The sequence below is a fragment of the Vulpes lagopus genome, chromosome 8 (assembly GCF_018345385.1).
Source record: "Vulpes lagopus strain Blue_001 chromosome 8, ASM1834538v1, whole genome shotgun sequence".
NCBI lineage: Eukaryota > Metazoa > Chordata > Mammalia > Carnivora > Canidae > Vulpes > Vulpes lagopus.
The window spans coordinates 2,216,033-2,243,577 of NC_054831.1; the positions used below are offsets into that span (position 1 = coordinate 2,216,033).

The window sequence follows — 27,545 nt, forward strand, 5'->3', positions numbered from 1 at the left end:
AAATGGCAGGGGGGGATCAGAGTGCTTTTTCGGGGGGGGTCCCCATTAGGAAACAGATTACGAAAGAGAAAGAGAAACATTTCCAGGCAGGGCCGCCCCGAGGCGGAGAATCATCTGATAAACACAGAGTCACGTGGCGAACGTGGGCAGCGCGTCTGGAAAGCGGAGAGAAGCGGGGGGTTTAGCCCACATCCACCCCCACGTCCTACTGGGCAGCAGAGGGGCCCACGGTCCATGTCTTGGGGGATATAAAATACACATAATATGCTATTTGTCACTTTGACCATTTTCAAGTACAAAATCCGGTGGAATTAAGTGCCCGGCGCTCCCACTATTGTGCAAACATCATCACTATCTATTTCTAGAACTTTTTCATCACCCCAAACAGAAATCCCACACCCATTAAGCAATCATGTCCCAATCCCCCTCCTCCAGGCCCTGGCAGCCACGAATCCACTTTTGCCTATTCCGGATTTTTCGTTTAGAGGGACTCACACAACACTTGGCCTCCTGTGTCTTGACTCCTCTGACTTAGCGTCGCCTCCGCCAGCAGCACGCTGCGCCGGTGGCTGTCCCCGCGGCCTCTCCTGGCTGAGCAGAACACCCCGTGGGGCGACCCCGAGCTCTCGCTCTCCCCCAGCTGGCACAGTTGGGGTGGCTTCCACCTTGAGGCTATCGTGAGCAGCACTGCCGTAAACACACGCGCACACCTGTTCCCCGGAGCCCCTGCCTTCAATCCCTCCGGGGTGTACAGCTAGTGGGGAGTGCCTGGGTCATACTGACTCCCACGATACGGACAGCTGCAGGGTGTCAGGAACCCACCCCATCACTTTACATAGTCCCCAGAGAGGCTACAACTTGCTAAGCCACACACGACCGTGGGTTGAGGGCAGGAATGTTCTCCACCCCAAGGCCCGCTGGACGCAGGACAACGGGTTTGCCCAACAGATTAACTTGGGAGCCTCGCCTCTTCCTGCAAAGGCAACAGGCTTCGGTTTCTGTCTAATTAAAATTTCCCCAAAATAGAAAAAGACCGTGGAGGCGACGGTTCCCAAGGGAAAGACTTCCATACGATTTATTCTGGAGGCAGTGACTTCGACAAACTGCAAAATCCATCGTGGAGAGTCCCATGGGTGGCGCGCAGTCACGGGCAGGAGGAGCCCTGGGGATGCCCGGGGGAGCGTGCACAGCCCCGCGGGAGAAGGTGGGGAGCACCCCGGGGGGCCAGGGACACCTGCCCGCCCGCTCCCCTCCCCTCCCTCTCGGGGCTCCGGGAAAGTGAGATTGTGTGATTAACATAAAAGGGTGCGCGCTGGGTCTTTCCCAACACGCTGGCCAAGGGTGGGGTTCGGAGAACCTGCACACGGACACACTTCCGGGGAAGGAGGCAGGAGCAGGCCCGTCCGGTGTGACCCCCGGGAAAGTAATGTCCCATCACCGTCCAGCACTCTGCGGGCCGACCTCAGGGGTGGGAGGTTGACGTCTCCTTCTGGAAGCCGACTGTGGATGAGCAGAGGCCTCTCGTGCAGAATTTGGCGGTGGGGAGATTTCTACAGTGTGAACCCAGGAGGAGGAAATAAATGCTGAGCCACCGCTCGCTCTCGTCAGCCCTGGGCTCACCTCGCTGGGACGTTCAGCTGCGTGACCTGCAGGTGGGGGTCAGCGAGCAGCTCCCGGCCCGCCTCTGCCCTGCCTGGAGGCCCAGAAAGCCACAGAGCAGTGAGCAGCTCTTTGCAAATAAATGATCTTCGAGGCCTTTCCTCTTGCTCCCCTGCACTGTCCTCGGAGGGTCCCTCCAAGCCACACAGGGGCGCTGAGCAGCCCAGGACAGCCCAGCCCACCCAGGCTGACCTTGGGTCCCCACCCCGGTGTCAAGCAGGTGTGTCCATCCCTGACCACCTGTCAGGGCCCTGTGCTCTGACACCCGAAGCATCTCGCGACAGGGGTGGGGAGGCTCCTCCAAGGCAGGAGCCACCCTGGCACATTTCTGATACCCTTTGCAGAGCCACGTTGACCCCTGGGAACAAGTAAGACACAAGAGCCCTGTAGGTCCTTCTCTAGTCACTCTGGCCCCGCAGCCTCCTGCCTGGGGCATTAAGGCAGAAGAATTGAGGCCACCTTGCTGGGTTTCATTGTTCTGGGAAGGCAGGCAGCATGCTTATTCTGATAAGGCATTTTCTTCGGTTTCTGGGGGACCCTGAGGGAAGAGGTGATCCATCGGCAGCCAGCACTGGGAGGTGCACAGAAGCCTGGATCCTTCTGTTTTCTTACTAAGGGGCCCCGGTCTCCTTGGTTGCCCCCGTCCCTTGTGAGGGTCTCCGCACAGCACGCCTCCTGCGCACCCCCTCATTTTCTCCTACTCTGTCACTCCTGAAAGAGTTACCTTTTCCGTATTATAAATTGTAAGATGATAGATTAATGTTTATGGAGTCTTTGGAGACGCACAAGGAGATTAAACTGCTCAACAATGAAATGATAGGGAATTGTTCATTTTTGGAAATGTCATAAAACAAAAACGAATGTAGCATAATAGCAATCTTTGAGATGAGCCGATAAATATATCATAGTCCCCACCTTACACATGTCGTTTAGTTAAAAGATCACCTCTACCCCCGAAAAGCAGTCTAAATGAGAGTTTTTGCAATTGGCAATACTTTAACATCCAACCAAGCCACCTCAAGTCAATTCTGCCCTTGAAATCCTTCCCTGTGCGGGGCTCTTCATCACACCCCACGACTCCACGAGGTCTGCCCCAGCCTATGAAGACGCCACAGAACCCCCGTGTGGGCGCTCCCATGGGGTCACCACCCGGTCCCCTGGCAGCTATAGGTGGATGAGGCAGCTCCTGCTGCACAAGAGAAACCAACAGAAACAGGACCCACCAGATTTCCTAGGGTACAGACGTCTGTTTGGGACACTTCTGTTCTAGTATCAGTGCAACAACTTTCTTAGAAAGTAGTAATGGGGGCAATTAAGGAGAGGGAGTCACCCAGCACAGAGGTGGGGGCCAGGGGGCCCGGGTGTACATCGTTCACTGAGCCCCACTGAGCTTCCCGAACACTTGGAACCGCTCAACTTGGAGAACCCAGAGATGGTGTGTTCATCCCCTGGGCGTGATGGTGCTATTCCTGGAAGGACAGGCTCCTTGTTCATCCTTCCTTACTGATTATAATATGAAAACTGACATGGGCTTCGGCTAATGGTAATAATACCACAGATGAGTTCTCAGTTAAAGAATACGAGAGGGAGTGCGGGCTGTAGGAGTGGGTGGCAGGGGGCATGGCTGCAGAAGAAATGCTCACTGGGCAGAAAAAAAGAAAAAAACAACGTGCAAAGGATCAGCTCTTTCTGTCTCGGGCTCCCACCCAGGCACACAGACACCATGAAGGAGAGGAACGTCGGTTTTAATTACTTAGGAACCAACATATACGTAGTACGCAACTTGGAATGGTTTAAATTTGGGGAAATCAATCTTCAGTGGAGACGTCGCTCATCTGTGGAACTCAATCACATGAAAGGGACAGGTCTCCAGGAAAATCATGCCTCTCCCTCCCTTCTTTCCGTTCCAATTTGCAATAATTCAGGCATTTCCCAAAGAAAGGAGACGCACCTCACTACATATTTATCAAGGCACTCTCATGAAGAGCTGGATTTTAAGTTCACTCAGCTTTCTGGAAGTCAGTGGGGATCTGGCTAAGCCCGAAGGCCGGCTTGCCTTCTAGCCCTCCACCGGGCCAGGCCGCTCTAGCTAACAGGCACTTTGCACCTCGAGGTCCAAAAAGCCAAACAAGGCAAATGGCTTCTGACTTCTGATCCCTCCGCGCTCCCTGCAAGCCAAATCTACTTTAAGAACTGAGATTAAGGAAAGGAAATAGCAACTCAATCTTTATTTCTAGAGCTCTTGATTGAAGGAAGACGCTGCCTGCTTGCATTTTGACTTCCAGAATGTTAAATCAAAGTAGAACACACAAAGAAAGCCACCATGGCAGTAGATAGAGTCAGAGACTATAAACTATTGGCCTGTGTTTTCTTTTAGGGAGTTTGTTTATTTTACAAGCTGTCCCTCCTGGAGCCCCACTTGCCGCTGAAGCAGGCAAAAAGAAGAAAAGAAAAAAGAAAAAAAATCCCTTGAATCTCTTAAGAAGAGGGACAAACTCAGAGACTTTAACAGAGAAGTCAGTGTGGCATTTTATTTGTACGGCAGTAAAAAAAACAGCATTAACAACAAAAAGTGTGGTCATTTTTTTTTCCTCCAAGTGGAAGTGAGATAAAGGAACCCTATTCCTCCCCTCTTGAAGCAAAAAGCTGAAAACCTGCCCTAGGTTGTCCTGTGCTGAGTGGCTCCGCCTGGCGCTCTGGAAAGGCTCTGGCTGTGACCACACCACAAACCTCAGCTATGGGGTTGGGATTTGGTGTTTGGTCACCATCAAAGGGTTAATTAAAATCAAGGTTTCTGCCCAAACCTCTCCTGTCAGTCACGTACCAAATCTATACATTCCGAAAAACAAATGTGAACTCTGTCAAAATTAAACAGTGGGAAATATGAATCTAATGTCAGACAATGTGACTAAATTTGCAATCCTCCCCCAAAAGGTGCAAATGACTTTTTTTTTTTTTTAAAGGCTGGATGTGAGCTAAAAAGAAAAAGTATTTTCCAGAATAGATGAATTAGAGAACTGAAAGCTCTTTGGACTATCCTTCATTTAACTGATGGGGGAAATTCTGATCTGCAGAACCAGATTGGCATGTGCCAATTTTAAAGGTAGCAATCTTAGGATTTAAGAAGTCAAGTTACAGTTCTACAGGGGCTGTCATGAGAAGCTGGGGTCATCTACACCTTCCCCTGGTCAAGGGACAGAGGAAAGCGTTTGGGGATGGGACATGGGTGCTAAGCAACAGACTCCACAGACCCCGTGCCCTGAGCACTCTCAGCCACCGATTTCTTACACATAATCACAGGCTCATGTTATTCCGAACAATCGAGATGTACAAAAACAATACAGACGTTAGACGCATGTAAAATAACACCGTTTGCGTTCAAAAATGACTCTATTTTCAATTAACTACTAAAAATTTCTCTCATGTTGGAATTGAGTCAGGCTTTTCCAGTTCCTGACTCAATTCTCCTTGAGCATGACCACTATTAGTAATCACTGGGGACAAATCCCATTGTGACCTAGTTTACATCAGCACGAAAATCACATCGTTAATATCACTGTATCACATTCCAAAACAAACATTAAATTAAGGCACATTTAATATAGCTAAATTGCATTCAAAGGTCTACTACTGAACTAAACACAAAATATGTTCCCAGGACAAACAAATATTACTTTAAAATAACCGTGACTGAATTTAGGGTTTGTTCTCTCTCTCTCTCTCACTCTCTCTCTCTCTCTCTCTCTCACCTCGAGGTGCATGTATGGCTCTAAATACTAAAACTTTCATCTCTAAACCTCTTGGTGAATAATTTTTTTCAAACCGTGGGCTTCAGAATTGTGTGTGCATGTCAGGGTCGACTTAGTATCTGAAAAGCTAATCTTCAGTCGGTTTTGAAATTTCTTTGAAAAATATTTTGTTTCTTAGTATAGGGGAAAAATGTATTAATTGGTAATTCTCCTCTCAGATTTCTGGGATTCAGAATGAGAAGGAGCCATCCTTAATTATATAGTGGAAATATTTTGAGATTCCTCGTATTTTGAAAAGAAGGACAACATGCAAATGACATCAGGAGAAAAAGGTGGATTTGGGTTCAAACCACATTTTTAGTTGATTACTCCTGCATGAGGCATAATAATACCTTACATAATTTGCTTGTTTGAATACAGAAAAGATTTTAAATTCTCGTGGAATATCTTTCCTTTTTACTTTGACAAAACTGTAGATTCATATGAAGTTGTAAGAAATAACAGGGAGTATCTTACACTCTTTACTCAGTTTCTCCCAAAGGTAACATCTTGCAAAACTGATGCGAGGCCACAACCGGGAAAGTGACACTGATATGATCTCCAGAAGTCCTGAGACTTCACCAGTTTTACATGCACTCGTGTGTGTGTGTGTGTGTGTGTGTGTGTTTCATTCTCTACAATCTTGTCACACGTGTAGACTCAGGTGACCCTGCACAGTGTCTTTTTAAACAGTCCCTGTTTTTACTACTCCATCTCGGCTTTTCTTGTGAATGCATCCTGTCCGTGTCCCTTAGATTCTACTTCTCCTTTATGGCTGCTTCTTGGCTACAGTAACTTATTCACCTCTTCTTTGAGTTTTATTGCCTCATTCGTGAACTCTTTGCTGGTGGAGAGCTTTGTATTTGGTTTGCTTTTTGCAGCACATTTATCCTTTCCCAGGAAAAGACACAAACATAAACAGACATTCCAGCACGAATTCACAGAGTTTTTAAAGACACCAGTGAGAATAGATTAATATAAATACTAAGCTTAAAAACTGTCATAAAAGTTCAGCCTTTAAAATTGGCTTATTAAAATATTTGTTTTTTTTAAAGCCCAGATTTAAACTAAAGTTATGAGTTATAGTGCTCTGCTCAGAAAGAGTTTACTTTATGGTCTTTTTTGCCAGGCAAGAGGAATCTGGCATCTGTGCCGTCCATCCAGAATACAGTGAAGCAAAGATGATGGAAACTCAATTCTTTCAGGCTCAAGACTTGTCTGAAAATAGTACAGTTTTCAGAAAACCTCAATAAAGTACTATATTTCAAATGACCTCAAACAGCCACTCTCAAAGTCCCATCCCTCCAGCCCCCACGCTGGCCAGATGCGTAGCAAGACGTCTTCATGCAAGGTTGAAAGAATAACCACAGACACTTAAAGAAAATACCCACATCACGGGGATCAGCTCCCTATACTGGATCTCATTGACGGGTATTTTATAACAAAGCAATACTCGCATTTCAGGTAGCTCAGACTTTCATTCCACGTCTTCTGATCAATCAAAATCTCTCCTGGGATTCTGCATGTGCGTTCTTCATGGAGAATTACTTTGCTTTTGAGACCAGCTAGCATTCCAAATACAGCAAGTTAACAAATACCTCCAAGAAGTAAATGTTCAGCAACAGGCTTACCCACTTTTTAGAGGGTGAGAGGATCATACTCCTTTCTCCAAAGTAAGAAAGTTCTCAGAGGATAAAAAAAAAAAAAAAAAAGTGGTTTGTTGAGTACAGTAACCTACTAAAAAAAATCTGTGCATATTGCAGGAGTTAGGGAAGATTTGTTTTCTTTAACAACAAAGCAGAGAATAGGAAAAATGTCTGATAATCGTCACCTTCCCCCAAACCAGGTGCCCCTGACCCTGTTCCTAAAGCTGAGGCACTTAATGAGAATACTAAAAACTTATTTTGATATTTTTCCCCAATTAGATGAACCCAGCTGACTGCCCAACGACACCTGATTTATTGTGTACGTGTATATTTGAAAACTAGGCCAAAGAAGAAAGTCAGGCTAAATATTAGCACCAGCCGAACTCCACCATTTCCTGTGCTTCTCTTTATATCAAGGGACAATTTAGGCTTTTTACGGTTGCTGCTGTTCGTCTGGAAGCAGCTTTTGTCATATATGTGAAAACTCCTCATATTAAGACATTAAAATCACACGCAACTTACTGAAAGGTCTAGAAATTCTTTGCTGGTACGTAGAACTAGCACCTCTTTAAAATATTACGAGTAAATAACAAATGCCATTTAGTGACATTTTCAGGAAATCGGACCAATCAAGATTGTATTTATATTCACAGAGACTGATGTGATTTAAAAAAAATACAAAAATGTTTGCCCAGCGTGCCTGGTAAGTGAAAACAAGACGTGTCCAGAGTTATTGGTGTATCAAAAATGTCCACATTTCCCTTCTCTTCTTGTAGAGAGTGGTTACCAACCTACCTAAAGAAACTGGCTTACTGGAATTAGTTATATTCAAGTATATAAAAATAAAAATAATTAGACCCCCATATAGATCATTCGTTCTCCAGCTGAATATGTTACCTGTTATATTTTAAGGACTTTCCCCCCAAATTCTCAACACGTTAATAAAGTATTGCCTTTTATTTTTATATAATCTTTAAGTGTGAGCTCTGATTCTCTAAGTTTGAGGAACGTGGTTATTTAAAAATGATTTTTAAATGATCCTACTAAATTTTACATTAAGGTACTATCTCCTGGTATTTGCTTTCAAATAATTTTCTGGAGGGAAGTCTTAATGATAATTCTGTTGACATTTTTCTTAAACAAAGCTATACATGTATGCTTTACAAAGATGACATTCCTCATCTGTTTGTCCTTACTTCAGATGTCCTGTAAACTATGGATGGTATAAAGGGTAAATGGAATTAACTAATGGAAGCTCATAATTTAGGCAGCAAAACCCAGAATTAATGTATTATCCCCCTGTAGCATTTTACTACTCAGCCAATCCAAACTTTCTTTCCTAGAGAAATATGTGATTGAGATACTTTCCATCTGTTTTTGACAAAGATAGGAGGAGATTCCCATAAGTTATTCTCTGCTAAAAAATTCTTTCTTAAAAAAAAAAAAACCTATAAAACGATCATTATCTTACGGGGGGGGGCAATTTCGTCAAAAGAATTTTCAGTGGCGCAGAAATAAAAACTTTAAAAACAAAATTCACCTGCGCTAGATCTGCCTTGTGCGACCACAGCAAAAACATTTGCAGATATTAGAGAACCACATTAAAAAAAAGAGAGAAAGAAAAAGAAATAGATATGTTTGGGAGAACGGGCGGGGGCACGCTCTGGATTAATCTAAATTCCTTCTGTGTGAAGTAGAGACTTATAAAAACACTGCAAGATGAGCGAGAAACTGCAGCATACGAAGTAGTGAGGATTTCTACCCCCTCCCCCCCGACACATCTGGCGTTGCCCTGGAGAGCCCTTGGAAGGGAGATGCCCACCAGCCTCGCAGAGCCTTCTGGAAAGGACTGCGCCTCCGGGGTGAGAGTTGGTCTGAAGGGCCCTCCGAGGTGTCTGGTGGAAGGGAGCGGGCGCAGGGCGCCCTGAGCGCTCTCCCGGAGCGCACCCGACTTTGCAAATGCCCTCGGCAGCCCGAGCCCCTCGCCTGCTCCCGCGCAGGGCCGCCCGCACCGCCGCCGCTGCCGCAAACCTGTTTCCCAGCCTGGACCCCTCGCACCCTCCCAGACCCTCCGGGTTCCAGGCCGAGCCAGCGGCTCGCAGCCCCGGATCGGCCCCCCTGCCTGCGGGCAGCGCGGTTCGAGCCCCGGCCCAGGCGCTCCGACTGGCTGCCGCGCTCCCGGCGCACGGCCGACCCGGGCTCGCCCCGGAGCCCCCCGCGCAGGGCAGTGTCCCCCGCAGCCCGCCGCGCGCGCCCTCCCCAGCGCACACCTGGCCGCCGGCCCGCTCCTCTGCGCCCACCCGGCCCGCTCGGCCCCCGGGGCGCCGGCCTGGACGCCCCGCTGCAGCCGTCCGCGCACTCCGGGCGTCCGCACGCGCTCCGCGGCTCCCCGGGAAGAGCGCACGGCCGCAGCCAGGCCCGCCCGGCAGCGGGGACGCACGCGGGGGCCAGCGGCCTCCCCTCCCTCTGCCCCTGCGGGCGGCCCCGGCGATGCCCCCCGCCCGACGGCACCCACAGGCGCCCGCAGCCCCGGCGAGGATGCGAAGGACGCTGTCACCGTCGCCCCCGCTCCCGACTGGCACCCCGGGGCAGGGGAGCTCGCAGAAGGCCCCGACGGGGCCCCGGGCACCCCCGCCCCGCGGCTGCGAGCCAGAGCGCACCCCGCCGCCGCGGCCCCCACCCCACCCCACCCCACCCCACCCCACCCCGGGAGGGATGCGCGGCCGGGCCGCCCGCCTGCCCCCACGGCTGCCCAGGGCGCGGGGCGCGCGCAGCACCTACCCTGGCGCGCGGGTCCGGACGTGGGCGGCGCGGCGCTAGTGGGAGGCGGACATGGACCACGCGCCCTCCATGCGCCACACGGAGAAGGCGTAGCTGAGGCGCTCGTGGGCCACGTAGCTGCAGCTGGTCATCTTATTGTCCATCTCGTCGCTCTGCAGGACCTGGTAGAGGAAGTCTATGTACCTGGCGGCCAGCTTGAGCGTCTGGATCTTGCTGAGCTTGTCCGAGGGCAGCGTGGGGATGATCTTGCGCAGCGCCGCGAAGGCCTCGTTGAGCGACTGGGTGCGCTGGCGCTCGCGCACGTTGGCCAGGATGCGCTGGCTCTGCAGCTCCTCGAAGGACTGCGCGCTCGGGCTGCCCTTCTTGCCGCGCTTGCCCGGGGTCGGGCTGCCATCTTCGCTCGACTTCTTGCTGTAGCGCCGCTTCCGGCCGAAGCGCTTGGGCTGCCTCTCCAGCTCCTCCTCGCTGGTGCCCAGGCTGTCCACGGGGGACACGGGCGAGCTGGAGCCCTCCTCCATGGCGCCCGCCCGGCGCGCGTGGGGCTGGGGGCGCCGGGCGCCGAGCGCGCGCTCCCCGGGCTGCCCGCGAGGCTCTGGGTCCAGGGCCGGCTTGTGCAAAACCGAGGGCTCCGGGAGAGGAAGTTATTCTAACTTTTTTGGAAACTCTAGCCGGGCTGGGTTGCTAAATAGTTGTCAGGAGCGAGGGCGGCGCGCTGATTGGCCGCGGCGGCCGGGGGCTGGGCGAGCTCTGGGGCCTCCGCCGGCCGCCCCCGCCCCCCGGCGCGGCACTTTCAGTTTTGCCTCCCCCTTCGGCTCGGGCCGCGGCGGGCACCCCGGAGGCCGGGCCCCTGCGCGCCGCCCGCGCCCCCGCCGGGAGCTCGGGCCGCTCTCCGGCCGCCCCGGGGCGCGGGCACTGCCGACCCGCTTTGTCTGCTCCGCAACGTGGAGCCCGGGCCCCGCTGGGGCTGCAGGAGCTCCCCGGGGCGCGGGGGCGCGGGGGCGCGGGGGCGCGGGAGCCCAGTCCGACCCTCGATGCGCTCCCGGGAGGTGAGCACGCGGCGGGGAGCCCCGGGGTGCTCCTCGGTGGCACCCCAGCCCCCCGCGAGCGCCGCGAGTCAGCGCCGGGGCCCGAACACTCAGTCCCGGGAGGAGGATGTGCGTGGGCGGGGGTCCCCGCGCCCAGACCGCGGCGCCCAGACCCCCGAGACGCCGCTGCCCACGCACGCGCGCGGGGACCCGTGCACACGCGAAGCCTCTGCCCGGGCTTTGTCTTGGGTGTCGTCTCTCTCCGCAGCTTTCCGAGGATCCCCAGCCCCGACGCCCTTTGCAGACCCTCCTTCCAGGCGCTTTCAAACGTGAGCGCACAGCGAGCCTCTGCGGGAGCGCGGGGGCCCGCGGCGCCCACCTGCTGGCCCGGCCTGCGGTGCCTGGTGCGGGGTCCCTGGCTGGCGCGCCCCGCGGCTTCGCGCGTCCGCAGGGCCCGGAGGGCAGGCGGGGAGCTGCACGGAGGGCCCGGGGCGGCGGGAGCGCGGGGCCTGGCCTGGGCGGGGGGCGACACCGCGGACCCCGGCCCCGCGCCATCTGGACGCCGAGCGCGGGCGCGTTTGAAGTGGTTGGGGGGGGGGGGGGCTCTTTGTTCGCCAGGCCGCTCTGGCTCGGGGCCTGGAGGTGGTTTACGGCTTTGATGCCTTTGAACCTATTCCCAGGTGACCCGGGCTCAATTAGGCCCGGGCCTGAGCCGGGCTGTCAGGCAAGCCGCGTGATCAAGGGCGGGCTGGGCCCTTTTATTGAAGTTGAACTCCGGGCCGGGAGCGCTCGGCCTCCGCGGCCACCGCGTCGGAGCCCGGCGGCTCCCCGGGACCTTCCCCGGCTGTGAGCCGCGCACCGGGAGGCCCTCCGGCGGAGGTGGCCGCGGAACAGCGCCGGCCGCAGATCCGCACCCGCCGCGGGCTTCGGGATCCTAGACTCAGGGTCCTGGGGGGTCCCCGCGCCCAGCAACACCCGCCCCTGCTCTGAGAAGGCTCGCGGTTTATCTGGCTTTCTGTATCCCTCCCCAGACTCCTAAAATGCACAAATGGAAGGATGGTGGAGACGGCGAGGGAAGCGTCCCGGCCTGGGGCGCAGCCTTCCCTGGGCTGCCCGCGCCCCAGGGGCCTGCGCCCTCCCCGCCGCGCCTTGGACCGTGCGCCCCTGCTCTTTCACCAACTCCGTGTGTTGCTCATCTTGCGTCTGGGCCCAGCTTAAATGAATGCGGTTGATAGACTTGCTCCCGAGGCTGGAGGGCATTTCAGGAGGTGCAGATCCTGTCCCCCCCACCCCCGCTCTGCTCCACGCCCCCATCTCTGTCTTCCCTGCTGATGATGGGCAGCAGAACAATTTCTGGAAGTCGGATCTAAAAACCGGTCATTTGCCTAAATTACAGCAATAACACTGGCAGGGTAGAGGCATACCAACAAAAGGCTGAAATCTAATGTCCAAGCCACACATCACATACAGGCAAGAGTCGCCTTTGAAAAAAAATCCCCTTAAAATCCCCCCACACACACCCACACACACCACCACCCAGAAAAAATGCTCAGGAAGGCATAGGACAAGTCTTCATAGTAACGGTTCTACTATTGCACATCTAATGTTACCAAAACAGCTCCTCCCCGTGCATCGGGTGGGTGGGTGCCCACTGTCCTGCCCATCGTTCTTCTGTTCCCTCCAGCACTGCAGGGCAGGGAAAGCCAAGATGACCCTTTTCAGACTGTGGCAGCCCTGGTCTGTAAGAGTGCTCTCCTGGGATGTGTAGGGGAAAGAGGGCCATCCACCCTGCCCTGCCCTTTTAAGTCCAGAGGTGGATGTGTTTGGTTTTGCTCGGCAGCACAGTGTGTGGTCTCTGGATGTCTGGAGTTAGGGCATGAGCATCAGTTTTCAGGAGTAAGCACAGCAGGAGCGGCCGTGCAGTGGCAGCAGCTCCGCCACCCCAGGATGGTTCTGGAACCAGTTTTCCTGGTGCAGCGAGGCAGCAGCTCCAGTGCTGTTGTATGATCTGGACGTGAGCTCTGCCCGGAGCCTGTTTGCTCAGCTCCCAGCAGTTTTATCACGTCCTCTGATAAGTTGCTTCCTGAGTGGAGCAGCCGGTGTGGGCTGTTCTCTGCAAAGGACCCTGCCTGAGACCCCGCCTCCGGACTGGGGTCTAGAAGGTGCACGCGAGGGCTGTCCTCAGGGTGTGCAGCTTCTTGACATCACAAACATTCGCTTGTAATGTGGACTGACATTGGCCTTTGACACGCTTTGATGCCTTTAAGGTCAAATCAAAGTTGTCCTTGCCACAAACTCCTATTATGATTCTTTTGACTTTGAATACAGACCAAATTTGGGTAAAAACAAGAGTGAGAAGAGCAACCATGGCATATAGAATGGGCGAGGGAGAACAGGGTGCAGGGGTCTGCGATGCAAGCCAGGCTCCTCTGCATAAACTTTGTTTTATAGATTTGGCTTCAGAATCATACAAATGTTTTACAAAGTTACTTAGAAAACTGAATCAAAATGGAAAAAAAAAAAAAACCCCTAACAGTCAAAAGCAGAATGAGACAAGGTACCTAACTTTTTTCCCCTCAGGGCTTCCACAGCACCCAGGAATCATTGAAAACGGTAAACACTGTCATTCGACCCTGCGGGGATCCACTGCAAGGGTGGCCGGAGGAACTGCGAAAAATGTATGTTTCTAGTAACAATATTGCTATTGTCATTCTGAAACTGTGAGCTAAGGCAAGTCAGTTATTATGTTTCAGTTTTGAGAAATCAAAATTTCTATCCTGAAAGAAAAGAGATACAAATATGAAATGAAAAGAATTAGGCAGGACTGTGTCGTTCTAAACTTGTTGGAAGTATCAGTATCAACTCGTGATGTATTTTCTCTTAAACGGTGCATTTCCTGGCCCTGACCCCTGGAAAGACCTAGAAACTTGGATGGATCCAGTGGCAAGGAGCACCACCAGTGTCCAAGCTGTGTTCTCTCCTGGAAGAAAGGGCTGACTTCAGATCTGGGGAAAACCTGTGCAAGATAAGCCTGAAGCATCTATCTCGCTGTGCTGGAAAGCGAGGAAGCGGCCAGTGGCTGCTGAGTCATGGCAGGACCCAGGAGTGCACTGAAAAATGCCTCCACAGGCCAAAGATGGTGCAAGGTAAGCATCATTCAGAGCAAAACTACAACGGTGGAGACACATCAGAGGGTTAAAAAAAAAAAGAATCCATGAGTTTATAATGTTAATCAAATAAAAAAAAATTCCTGGTCATCTTAGGCTGATGATGGGAAATTGAGTCATGATTCTGAAAATTGGTAAGTAAAGAGAAAGAGTCAAGCACATAACCAGCCTTTCTTACCAAATTATACTTCAAAGTAACAGAAGAGTTGAGGAAATGTCTTGCTCCGCAGATGTACTCCAGATAATAAATGAGGGCGGAATGGTGGGATTACATCACCATTTTGCAAACCTCATCCGTGCTAACTAACAGGAGGGATTCCTACCAAATCACCAGCCTCTGGACTTGGCAGCCAGTCCCAGGAAATCCAGCACGTACTACTTGGACAAGTTAAATGGTGCCATGCGGATGCAATCAGACCTGACTCTCCTGTTCTCAGAACCCCAAAAGGGCTCGTTTCACTTTTTGTAAAGGCCTGTCTTTACCGTATTCTGGAAGGCTGTCCGGCCTGGCAGTGAGAGTGCCCTGCCACTGCTCTGATGCCCCGTCCTGGGGCTCGGGCTCACTCCACCCCGTCACTCGGGCCGCTGGCAGCTCCTCCCCACACAGCGCATGGGTCATGGACTGTCTGCCCTGGGATAGGGCAATACTGGATCCCCACTATTTGCCAGTGTTTTCTTTGTGACTGGAACTATCCCCGGAGAAGAATTCTTCTACCTCCTGACCTGGAGCGTAGATTTTCCCCTCCAGGGTCCCAGCACCCAGGGTGGGGAAGAGGCCTAGGAGGAGCTCTCACCATGCAGGATGTGGATGTCCACACATTCTCCCTGTTTTCAGTACAGGCCTTCTCATTTCCTCTCCTCTCCTCTCCTCTCCTCTCCTCTCCTCTCCTCTCCTCTCCTCTCCTCTCCTCTCCTCTCCTCTCCACTGCTGGGCACCCTCATCTGAATGGGCTCTGGCTCGAATTCTCCAAGGTAACATCCTGCCTTCGGAGTCTGGGGGGCGGGGGAGAGGCTCGCACCTGGCATCTTTGGGATGGGGGAGGGGATCCAGACCATGCATGTGCTTTTTTTTAAAAAAAAAAAAAGATTTTATGTATTTACCCATGAGAGACACACAGAGAGAGGCAGAGACACAGGCAGAGGGAGAAGCAGGCTCCCTGCAGGGAGCCTGATGCGGTACTTGATCCCGGGACCCTAGGACCACACCCTGAGCCGGAGGCAGACAGTCACCCACTGAGCCACCGAGCGTCCCGTTGCATCTGCTCTTGACGTGGCTGAGAGGTGGGGATACTTCTGCATGGGGTCAGCCAGCTTGCTGTCTGGGCCGTGCCCCGACCTGAGCTCTGGCATCTGGGCCTCCACCGTCCACGGAGTGGGACGCCGCTCCTCCAGCCTCCTTCCACCTGCCCAAGCATGCCTGCAGTGGACTCCTCTCCTGTTTCCTCTGAGACCTGGGTTTTTGCCTCTTCTGTTCCTTCATCTTGTAGATGGATTCAAGGGAGAGAGCAGAAATAAACGTGTATGTGCAAGCCGACATTGTCAGTTGGAAATTGCTGGACATCATTGTTTAGAAGCTGAATGCAAGTGCAGAGAGCAGGAGGCCGCTGGGCCCTCTTGCTGCCCACCTTGCAGGGCTCCAGAGGGGCTCAGTGCCCGTGTTGGCCTGTGCCTCCCTCCGTCTCTGTGCCTCTGGGGGGCAGCTGTTTCCTGCTGATCCCTCAGGGGAGGAGACCCAGTGGCCCACAGCAGGCTGGGGTCAGGGGTGAAACCCCACCTAGTGACCCAGGAACCCAGGCTGTGAAAGCTAGCTCCTCTCTCCTGTTTCTGTTCTCCTGACAAGCACTCATGTGCCCAGTGGGGCTGGGTCCCCCACAAGCCTGCCTCCCCGTCCTCCTCCACCAGAGGCCCTGCAGCGGTGGGGAAGGTTATCATCCACAGTTGCTGGATTTCATTTAGCTTCACTTTAATTCATGAATCAGGAAGGCATGCTTTCTACCCCCTGAGCCCCTTGCAAGAAATGCAACTCATAAATGCAAGTCCTGGTTACCCAAATGGAAACCTCATTTCCGTTGTTTAATATAATTTGAATAGTTGGCTCAAATAGATAAAAACTCTTGCTGTCCCGCCCTGTTTGTTTTTAATCTTCAAATTTGTCGTTCACATCTTGTGCCCTCTCCTCTCCTCCCCGCCCCACCCCATCCCATCCCCAGCCACTCCTCTTCAAACTTCACACTTTCAGACGGAGCCCAGCAGGTGCTGTTGACTGATGGGGACAAAGAGGTGGGACTCTTGGTGGACGTCTCTCCTCACCGCATACTCTGGTTACACCCCCGTGAGAACACACACCCCACCCCGCTGTGCCCTGTGGGGAGAAGATGATCGAAGACAGGAGATTACTAACAAAGAGCCTTTTTAATAATCACTGTGTGTTTAGTATGATGCTGAGAAGTGGCATGGAGTAGGAGCCCCGTAAACAGCTACTCCAGGGTGCAGCCACTTGCAGGATATAGAAAAGTATGAACCAGACTTCAGAGAAGCCTGGGGACAGAGACCAGGGGGTGTGGGGTTCTGGGAAAGACAGCAGCAAAGACAGAGCAAATCTACCATCAGAAGAGAGAGAAGAGCATTCAAGCAGAGATGAAAGTGTGTCAACGCCCATGAGGGTGAAATGCAATGGTGTCCCTGCAGTGGGGACATCTCTGTGGCTGGGACCTCAGGGATCGGTGGCCAGCACTTTCTTGGTTGTGGTTGCAGGTGACAAAAATATACCCTAAATGTGCTTAACAAAAAAAATGAATCTGTTGGTTCACTACTTAGGAAGGTCAGGCTCAGGCTGTCTTCAGGCTTAGCTGGATCCAGGAGTTTCCATGCTGTTGTGTCTCGTTTCTCCTTCTCCATCCTTCAGCTCTGCTTCCCTCTATGTAGGAAGCTCACTCTCTCGATACAAGGAGCTTTCCCCTTTGTGCGTTAAGGTGACAGGTGCTCCAGGGTCATATCCTCCAGGGACAGCAATGCTAATTAAATAGCATCTTCTCTAGCTCCAGCAGAGATGTCGGGCATAGAACCCTGACTGGCTGGACTTCACCATGTGTCCTGGGGCCCAAGGGCCCTAATCAACCAGCTGGATTATATGGCTGCTCTCATGATAGGGTGGGACCTGAGGGGCAGGCTGGGCCATGAAGGTGGGGAAGTTTCCACTGGGAGAGATGCTGGATGAACGAGGAGTGTCCACTGTGGTGCGAGGAGGTCCCACCGAGGAGGTAGAGGCCAGGCTCTCAAGGATCTTATAGGACAAGCTACTGAGTTTAGATTTCCTGGTGGAGGCCATGGGAACCAAAGGAGGGGTCTAAGGAAAGAGGTGGTGACCGACTTACTTACTTTGAGAGCAGCTGGAAAAGGAAAGCCAACTAGGAGCCTCTGCCTGTCTCAAAGAGTTGTAGAAGCCCTGCCAGCCTACCAAGGAACTGGGGAACCACAGAACCACGGACTAAAAACCATGAGGCCACAGAACCAGGGAACTCAGGGAACCATGGAACCAGAGAACCAGGGAAGCACAAAACCAGGGAACCAGAGAACCAGAGAACCCAGGAACTGGAGAACCTGGAACCGGGGAACTACGGAATCAAGGAGCCACAGAACCAGGGAACCAGGGAACCAGGGAACCAGGGAACTGGAGACCACGGGGTCAGAGAACCATGGAACCAGGCAACAGGGAACCAGGGAATCTCAGAACCAGGGAACTAGGGAACCACGGACCCAGGGAACTGGAGAACCAGAGAACTACAGAACCAGGGAACCATGGAGCCAGAGAACCAGGGAACCAGAGTACCATGGATCCAAGGACCCACGGAACCAGGGAACCACAGAACCAGAGAACCAGGGAAACAGAAAACCATGGAGCCATGGAACCAGGGAACTGGAGAACCACAGAACCACAGAACCAGGGAAGAGGGAACCAGAGAATCTCAGAGCCAGGGAATCAGAGAACCATGGAACCAGGGAACCAGAGAACCATAGAACCACAGAACCAGGGAACCACAGAATCAGGAAACTATGGAACCAGGCAACAGGGAACCAGGGAATCTCAGAACCAGAGAACCACAGAACCAGGGAATCATGGAACCAGAGAACCATGGAGCCAGGGAACCACAGAACCACGGAACCACAGAACCACGGAACCAGGGAACCATGAAACCATGGAACCAGGGAACTGGAGAACCACAGAGCCTTGGAACTAGGGAACCATAGATCCAGGGAACCACAGAACCAGGGAATCACAGAACCAGGGAACCACAGAACCACAGAAGCAGGGAACTATGGAACCACAGAATCTTAGAACCAGAGAACCATGGAGCTGGAGAACCAGAGAACCACACAACCACGGAGCCAGGGAACCACGGAACCAGGGAACCAGGAAATCTCAGAGCCACAGAACCAGAGAACCAGGGACCGTCAGTGCTAAGATGAGATTGGAGGGGGACAAGTGGGAATTAAGAAGGAGAAGATGCAGGATTTGACTTCTCTCATCATGGTTGTGAATCCCCCAAAGTTAGGCTTGGAATATAGTAGAGAGGTTACCTATACCCATTGCCCCTCTTGTTGTATATAATTATGTTCCCACCTTGAGATAGACTCGTTGAGAATGAGAAATGCAGGCAATTTAAACACTGCTCTATCGTGTTAGAAAAAGAAAAAAAAGTTAAAACACAATCACACCAGGCTGCTGTGCAGAAGGGCAGAGACAGAGCCAGATGGTGAGGTCAAGACCCTGTGCTCTGCCAACGACAGGGGGTGACACCCCTTCCTCTCCGTGGGACTCACTTACCCTTCTTGTGGGAGAATGGTTTGGGTGAATAAACCCTAAGGTTTCCTTAACACAATGATGTCTAGGTTCTATTTTCTGCAACTAAAATCCCCATCTGCCATAGACATGGCCAACAAGCCCATGAGAAAATGCTGCGCATCACGGGCCATCACGGAAATACAGATCAAAACCACAAGGACATCCCACCTCACCCCAGTGAGAATGGGGAAAATTAACAAGACGGGAGACAACCAATGTTGGAGAGGATGTGAGAAAGGGGAACCCTCCTGCGCTGTTCGTGGGAATGTGACCTGGTGCAGCCACTCTGGGAAACTGTGTGGAGGTTCCTCAAGGAGTTAAAAATAGACCTGCCCTACGACCCAGCAATTGCACTGTTGGGGATTTACCCCAAAGATACAGATGCAATGAAACGCCGGGACACCTGCACCCCGATGTTCACAGCAGCAATGTCCACAATAGCCAAACTGTGGAAGGAGCCTCGGTGTCCATCGAAAGATGATGGATCAAGAAGCTGTGGTCTATGTGTACAATGGAGTATTCCTCAGCCATTAGAAACGACAAATACCCACCATGTACTTAGACGTGGATGAAACTGGAGGGTATGATGCTGAGTGAAGTAAGTCAATCGGAGAAGGACAAACATTATATGTTCTCATTCATTTGGGGAATATAAAAAATAGTGAAAAGGATTATAGGGGAAAGGAGAGAAAATGAGTGGAAATATCAAAAAGGGAGACAGAACATGAGAGCCTCCTAACTCTGGGAAATGAACAAGGGGTAGTGGAAAGGGAGGTGGGCGGGGAGTGGGGATGACTGGGTGACGGGCACTGAGGGGGCACTTGGCCGGGTGAGCCCTGGGTGCTATGCTAGATGTTGGCAAATCGAACTCCAATAAAAAAAATTAAAAAATAAAATAAATAAATAAAATAAAATAAATAAAATAAAATCCCCATCTGGGGACTTAAGCTTCAAGACACACTTTGATGTTAGTGGCATTTTAGAAAGGGTGGGGGACGCTGCCAAGGCGTGGGGAGTGCGATTTTCTTTAATCTGCCTAAATAATGTGCAGGGGAGCCTTTGGTGACCACACATGCCCCGACCCCTCGTAAAGTCCCTGCCCCATTGTGACCTGGTCATAAACTTTCCTGAGAAGGTCATGTGAATTTATCGTCCCCAATACTTTATTATTAGAAATTACGGTCTCTCTGCCACATGACACTTTTGAGCTCTAGCAGATCTTAAATTAAGACTATATAAATGTTTAAAAATGTTCTTCAGAAAACTTTCAGTCCATTAGTTGAGATCTTGACTGAGGTTCCTGAAACACTTACCTGAATAAACATAGAGGTTTGACCTTAAATGTTTTAAGGAATAAACTTGGAATCAAACTCGTGTGTCAAAACTCTGATGATATCTTAAATATGAAAACACATCGACGAAGTCTGGTGGGTGAAGCACCTCGGGGTGTGTGGCAACTTTCTCTCTTACGGAGGTCACCAGGGCGGCGTGGAGCCGGGATGCAGCGCTCTCCTAAGTGATGAGGGGGCAGATGACCGGATGCCCTTGTTTAAAGAAAAAAAAATGGGGCAGCCCTGGTGGCCTAGCGGTTTAGTGGCGCCTTCAGCCCAGGGCGTGATCCTGGGGACCCGGGATCGAGTCCCACGGCTCCCCGCATGGAGCCTGCTTCTCCCTCTGCCTGTCTCTCTCTCTCTCTCTCTCTCTCTCTCTCTCTCTCTGTCATGAATAAATAAAAAATGAAAAAAGAAAAAAAGAGAGAAAAGTGTGTGTGTGTGTGTGTGTGTGTGTGTGTGTGTGTGTGTCTACGTGGGGATATGAGGTGACACGCAACTTCTCTTAGGCTACATATTTTTTTAAAGGCTCTTAATTTTTTCACTTGACTCTATTTCCCTGCTTTATTTCTTTATCGTCCTCCAAGGAAGGCGAATAACAACCCAGGAGTAGCACAGTTTCCCTCCTCGTGGAGACAAATGGAAAGTACTAGAAGCATATTAGGGGCATGAGGCCTGCTTGCTCCAGGCTTCTCCCTATAATCCCATCTTTCCTCTCTGCCCTGATAACTGTTGCATCCTCCTCTTCAAAAACGCTCTCCTGCCTAACCTCCCAGGAGATATCATCTGAACTCCGAAAATGAAGCACAACTAGCTAGCTTTATTTTATGTGTTTGACCGACTCTTTGCTTTCCCTCGAGGGAGAATTAACGGACACCGGTATCAAAGGACCCAAGTGTCCTCTACCTTGGCCCGCTAGCTCACGCCCGAGCAGCTTATACCGTAATCACTCATACTGGGGCCGTTTAAAGTTTTGCAATTTAAGAGAAGCCAAAGGATGGCACTAATTTTCCACTTTTAAGATTATCTGGGTAAGGAATCTGGGATACCGTATTTTCTTTTAGGAAAACTCCCCGGGTAATAGTCTGTATTTCATCAATAACAACACAAGAAGTGGGAATCTTCAAATAACTAGACTTGTCTTAATGTTCAAGTTTAAGGAAAGTGGTCAGCTCAATGGAGACAAAGGGGGAGGAGGGGAAGGGGATCGAGAAGGTGAAGGAATTGATAACATCCAGTAGAAGGCAAACAGACAAAACCCTGCCCCGGCTTTCCCCCATGACCAGGACATCCCCCACCCCCGCCCCGCCCTGCGCCCTTATCCGGGGTCTCGAGACACAGAGACCCTCAGCCAGCTAGCAAGCGTGTTCCATAAACTAAATCAGGGAAGCGGATCCATCTCAAATGTGGGATAAAGAACTGGGTCTCAACCATTTTTTTTTCAAGATCTAAGATACTTATAATGATGAAATGTACTCATTTTAATAAAGTTTAAGATTTGACCCCTTTGGGCAAGGTGGAACCACCTTTGCCATCAAGAATGTTTCCATCACTCCAGAAAGTTCCTTGGTACCCTTTGCAGTCAGTTGCCCCCTTCCTCCTCCCCCGCCCCAGCCACTAGCAACCACTGATCTAATTTATGTTCCTATTTTGCTTTCTGCAGAAAGTCATAAAAATGAAGTCATACAGGACATAGCCTTTTGTGTCTGGCTTTTTACACTTAGACTAATGCTTTTAGGATCCATCCCCATCATTCAGCATATTTATGCTTGTTCCTTTTTATTGCTGAGCACCCATTACGTGAGGACACCGCAATCTGTTTATCCTGCCATCGGCTGGCTGAAGGACATTCAGGTTGTCTCCTGGCTTGGGGGATTCTAGACAAAGCCGCCTTCTGGTTATTATTGTTTAGACACTTTTCTTCTCAGGTAAATCTGTAGGGGCAAGACCACTGAGTCCCATGTAAGTACGTGCTTCACTTTGGGAGAAACTACCAAAAGATCCAAAAATGCCTGGATCACTTATTTGTCGTGTCCCACCAGCAATGTCAGAAGTTCAGCTGCAGATGGCCACAATCAGAAAGTAGAACATAATAAGTGTTGACAAGACGCGGAGACCTTGGAACGCTCGTGCTGTGCTGGTGGGAGCGTAGGATGGTGCGGGTACTCTGAACGCCAGTTTGGCGGCTCCTCGAGAAGCTACATGGAAAATGACCATAGGATCCTTGACCATAAGATCAATTGTACCCTCGAGTATCTATCTATCCCCAAAAGAATTGAAAACAGGCGTTCAGACAAACACTTGTACCCAGAACTTCACAGTGGCATTGCTCACAACGGCCAAAATCGGGAAACAACGCAAATATTCGTGGTGGGTGGGGGGATAAGCAAAGCGTGGGGTGACCCTGTGATAGAATATTATTCAGTCATGGAAAGGAGTGAAGTGTGATTCACACTACAACATGGATGGGCCTTGAAAATATTGTGCCAAACAAAAGCCAGGAAAAAAAATGTTACATCTTGCACGGTTCCACGTATATGAAATATCCAGAAGAGGCAAATCCGTGGAGACGGGAAGCAGATTAGTGGCTGTCAGGGGTTGGGAAGAGGGAGTATATTAATCATGTTTTTTATTCTCTGTGCTTTATGATGCTTTGACATCTTGGGACCTTGGGGACATGGAGGAGGATTGCCCCTCCCAGAGTTAGCTAATTCCTGAGGATAGCAAACCTCGTGCCTTGAGAGGACACCTTTGATGTGCAAACCAAACACCCTGAGTGCAAACCCCCACCACCTCCTTTTTCCAGACTCCCGTGTCCCCCAGTCACCCCAGGGCCAGTTGCGGAAGAGAGAACGCCCTCCCCGGCCAGAGCTTGCTCAAGGGTTAAGCTGGCCAGCCCTAGATCCGCTCGCCCTGCCCGGCCGCCTTGCCTGCAGAATCCACGCAGAGGCCCTTGCCCACGGCTCTCCCCACTGGCCTGTGAGTGTGAAAACTCCTCCCTTCACGATAGTCATTTCTGTCTGTGTGTCCTCCTGATGGAAGAAATCCCAGGTCCGTTTTAGAACAGGGGGAGCAGGAAGCGAGTGTCTAACGGGTGTAGGGTTTCCACCAGGGTGATCAGGATTCTGGGATTAGGGAGCAGAAAGGGCCGGCAACACCGTGACACGTGGCAGTGGCCTGACGGCAGACGTGATGTTACGTGTGCGACTCGGTCGCAGCCCCAGAGAAGCAGAACACACGGTGTGCGCGTGCGGAGATGCTGATCAGAGAAACTGGCCAAGGCAGTGGTGGAGGCCGAGGCCCCCCAGGCTGCCCTCTGCACGCTGGAGCCCCGGCAAGTTGGTGGTGCGAACCCAGCCTGATCCCGGGGTCACGGGGCAGGTGCTCAGCCATGGGGCCCCCCAGGTGTGCCTCGCTGAAGTTTTCATTTAATCTTTCCACGATGACTTATGAAATCAGCATTTTTTTTCTTGCCCATTGTCATTTTTAAGTACTTGGAAATAATTTTGGATTCACATAGAAAAATGTGATAGTTCACAATCCCCTATGCCCTCCATTCCATTTCACCTCATCTTACAAAACCATAGTGTGATTGTGGAAAGCAGGAAATGTGAGCATTGATTCAGTACCATGAACTCACAGATCTAAAGATCGATCAGGTTTTGCCTGGTTTCCCACTAATTTTCTTTTTATTTTTTTTTAATTTTTTAAAAGATTTTATTTATTTATTCATGACAGACCCAGAGAGGGAGGCAGAGACACAGGCAGAGAGAGAAGCAGGCTCCCTGCGGGAACCCAATGCGGGACTCGATCCCAGGACCCCGGGATCATGCCCTGAGCTGGAGGCAGGCGCCCAACCACGGAGCCACCCAGGCATCCCGAATTTTCTTTTTCTTGTCCAGGATCTTGCCCCGGCTACCTATCACAAGGCATTTGGCTGTCAGATTTCCTTGATTTTTCTCAAATGTGTGACAGTTCCTCTTTCCTGACTTCAACACTTTTGACAAGCTCTGATCAGTTATTTTAAAGAATGACCATCAATTTGGGTTCTTCTCATTGTTTTCTTATGAATGGATTGAGCTCACGCACTGGGGCACATCCTACCACAGAAGGGACACATGACGTTGATCCGGGATCCCTCAGTCCAGGGGTACCCACCACATTTCTATATGGTCAAGCCACTTTTCCTTTTGTAAGGAAACTACTCTTTCCAAATTAGTAGCTATCTTGTGGGGAGGTACTTGGAGACTAGGAAAAATCCCAATTTTCATCATAGTTTTCACTCAGTAACTGGCATCCATCTAGTCATGATTCTTGCCTGCTACAATTATTATCGTGTTATTTGGGCGATCGTGATTTTCTTTTTCCTTTATTTATTTATTACATTTAGGGATCCCTTTATTACATTTATTAATTACAATTTAATTTACATTTAATTACATTTAATTTACATTTAATTTAAATTAATTACAATTTAATACATTTATTAATTACAATTCCACCGTGAGGAAGGGCAGCTCTCTCTCCCCCAGGATGTTATGTATTCAACTGTGTAGATTCGTACTGACTCGAGGATACTTATTGGACACTGTGGGCTGTGCTCTAATACGACCGTTGCTTGTTTGATGGCTCTCAGCGTCCCCGCTTTGTCGCTGGGGTGCCCTCACACTGGTTCCCTGTCCCTTGGCTAAACCCCCATTGCTTTCTGAGCTCCTCCCTAGCCTTCAGCATTTTAAGTATTCCCAGACTCGAGGAACATCTTCTAAGGTCTTTTTTATCCCCCCATTTGTAGGTCTTCTTTGGTCACGCGTCTGTTCCAATACTTTGCTCATTTTCAATCGGGTCATTTGTCTCATTATCGAATTGTAAGGAATTCCTTTTTTTTTTTTTTTTTTTTTTGTCAATTCTGGATATTTGTCCTTTGTCTAATTGCATTTTGCAAATGTTTTCTCTCCCAATCTTCAGAGGGCCATTTCATTTTCTTAACAGTCTTTCAAAGAACTGAAGCTTTCAATTTTGCTAAAGTCAGATGTATTAGTTTTTTTTATGGTTTGTCCTCTTAGTATCACATCTGAGAAATCTTTGCCTGACACATTGTCAAAAAGTCCTTCTATGTATTCTTCTAGAATTGTTCTTGCATTAGCTCTGGTATTAGGGCTGGGATGCACATCTAGGTACTTTTATACACACCGTAAGGTAATGGTTAGGTTTACTTCTATTGCGTATTAATGTCCAGTTGTTCCAACACCAACTACTGAAAAGACTGTTCTTTCCTCATTGAATTTTCTTGGCAAAGTTGCCAAAAATCAATTGAGTGTATATGTGTGAGGCTATTTCGGGCTCTCTATTCTGACCCATTAATACATATGCTTGTCTTTACAGTTAGAACACACTGTCTTGGTTTCTAACCTTTGAAAGTAAGTCTTGAGATAAGGCAGTGAGAGTCCTGCAACTTTGCTCTTCCGTTTCCACATGGGGCCATTCTAGGTCCTTTGCATTTCCAAGTAAACTGCAGAATCTGAACTTCTACCCCCCAAAAAACTCCCGCTGCTATTTTGATTGGAGTTTACATTAAATCTACAGCTCAGTCTGGGGAGATCTTAACAATATTAAGTCTTTGAATCCATAAGCTTGGTGCATCTGCATTTATTTAGGTCTTCTTTTTTTCTTTTCTTTCTTTTTTTTTTTAAGATTTTATTGACTTATTCATGAGAGACAGAGAGAGAGAGAGAGGCAGAGACACAGGCAGAGGGAGAAGCAGGGAGAAGCAGGCTCCACGCAGGGAACACTATGTGGGACTCGATCCCAGGACTCCAGGATCACGCCTTGGGCCAAAGGCAGGCGCTAAACCACTGAACCACCCAGGGATCCCTAGATCTTACTTTTTTTCATCAATGTTTTGCACTTTTCCACTATACATCCTGCACGTATGTTGGCAGATTTATGCTTATGCATTTGTTTTTGTTCTGTGTTTTGGTTTGGCACTATTGTAAATAGAGCTTTTAAATTTTCTCATTTTCCAACTGTTCATTGACAGTATACAGTCCTGAATTAATTCTGCTACACTGACATAGTATCTTCTGGTCACACCAAACTCACAAATTGTTCTAGGAGTTTCATGTGTAAATTCTTTAGGTTTTTTCACATTGACAATTATGTTGTCTATAAATACAGTTTTCACTCTTTCTTTCTTATCCATGTGCTTTCGTTGCTTTTCCATGCTTGTTGCACTGAGTAGGACCAGGTCCAGTAGGACCTGGAAAAACAACGAGTGGAAACCCTTCCCTTTTTCCCCAGCTTCAGGGGGAGAACATTGAGCTTTTTGCCATCGAGTATGACATTAGGTGGAGGTGTTTCATGGATGGTCCTTATCAGGTTGAGGAAGGTCTCTTCTGTTTTTAGCTTCTAAGAGTTTCTACAAGACGTAAGTATTGAATTTTGCCAGTTGCTCTTTCTTCTTCTATTTGAGTTGATGGTACTGCTTTCTCTTCTTACTCTGCTGGTATGGCAAATTACATCAACTGATTTTTATCTTCATTTATCTATTTATCGTTAATTGATCATTAAACGATGAACCAACCTGCATCCCTGGGATAAACCCTACTTACACATGATATATTGTCCTTTATGTATATAGCTGGATTGAAGCTGCTAATATTTTGTTAAGAATTTTTGTACCTTGGGATGCCTGGGTGGCTCAGCAGTTGAGTATCTGCCTTCAACTCAGGTCATGATCCCTGGGGTCCCAGAATCGAGTCCTGCATTGGATTCCCTGCATGGAGCCTGCTTCTCCCTCTGCCTGCGTCTCTGCCTCTCTCCCTGTGTCTCTCATGAATAAATATATAAAATCTTAAAAAAAATAATTTTTGTACCTAATGTGGTTTATTGGGCTGTTCATTTTTTCTTCGTAATACCTTTTCTTGGTTTGGGTACAGAGCAACGCCGGCCTCACCAAATGGGTTGGGGGAGTATCTTGTGGAGATGTGTAAACTGGTATTTTCTTCCTTAAATGTTTGGTGATATGTGTCCATGAAGTCATCTGGGCCTGTTCTTTTCTTATAGAATTCAAAGAATTTAACTGAGTATAAATTTAATTTCTATAATAGATGTAGACTTCGGAAGTCTATTTTTCTTGGGAGAATTTTGGCTACTTGTGCCTTCAAAGGAGTTGTTCCCTGTTGTTAATAACCTTCTTTTATCACGCCTTTAGTTTATATCCGATCTACTTCATACTTTGCTTTCTTTCTTTTCCTATTTGGTCTAGATAAGTGGTTGTCGATTGATTGCTATTGTTGATTTTTTCTA

At 49.9% G+C, this 27,545-nt stretch overlaps 1 protein-coding gene across 1 annotated transcript in view; it reads right to left on the reverse strand.

The window, feature by feature from the left end:
• The window catches only part of TWIST2 (twist family bHLH transcription factor 2), a 51,732-nt gene extending 41,219 nt beyond the window's left edge, over positions 1-10,513 (reverse strand). Inside the window, exon 1 of the mRNA XM_041768310.1 lies at positions 9,875-10,513. Coding sequence (XP_041624244.1) covers positions 9,910-10,392 — 483 coding nt within the window. The 5' untranslated portion in view covers positions 10,393-10,513 and the 3' untranslated portion in view covers positions 9,875-9,909. The remainder of the gene's footprint in view (positions 1-9,874) is intronic.
• Between the last annotated feature and the right edge of the window lie 17,032 nt (positions 10,514-27,545).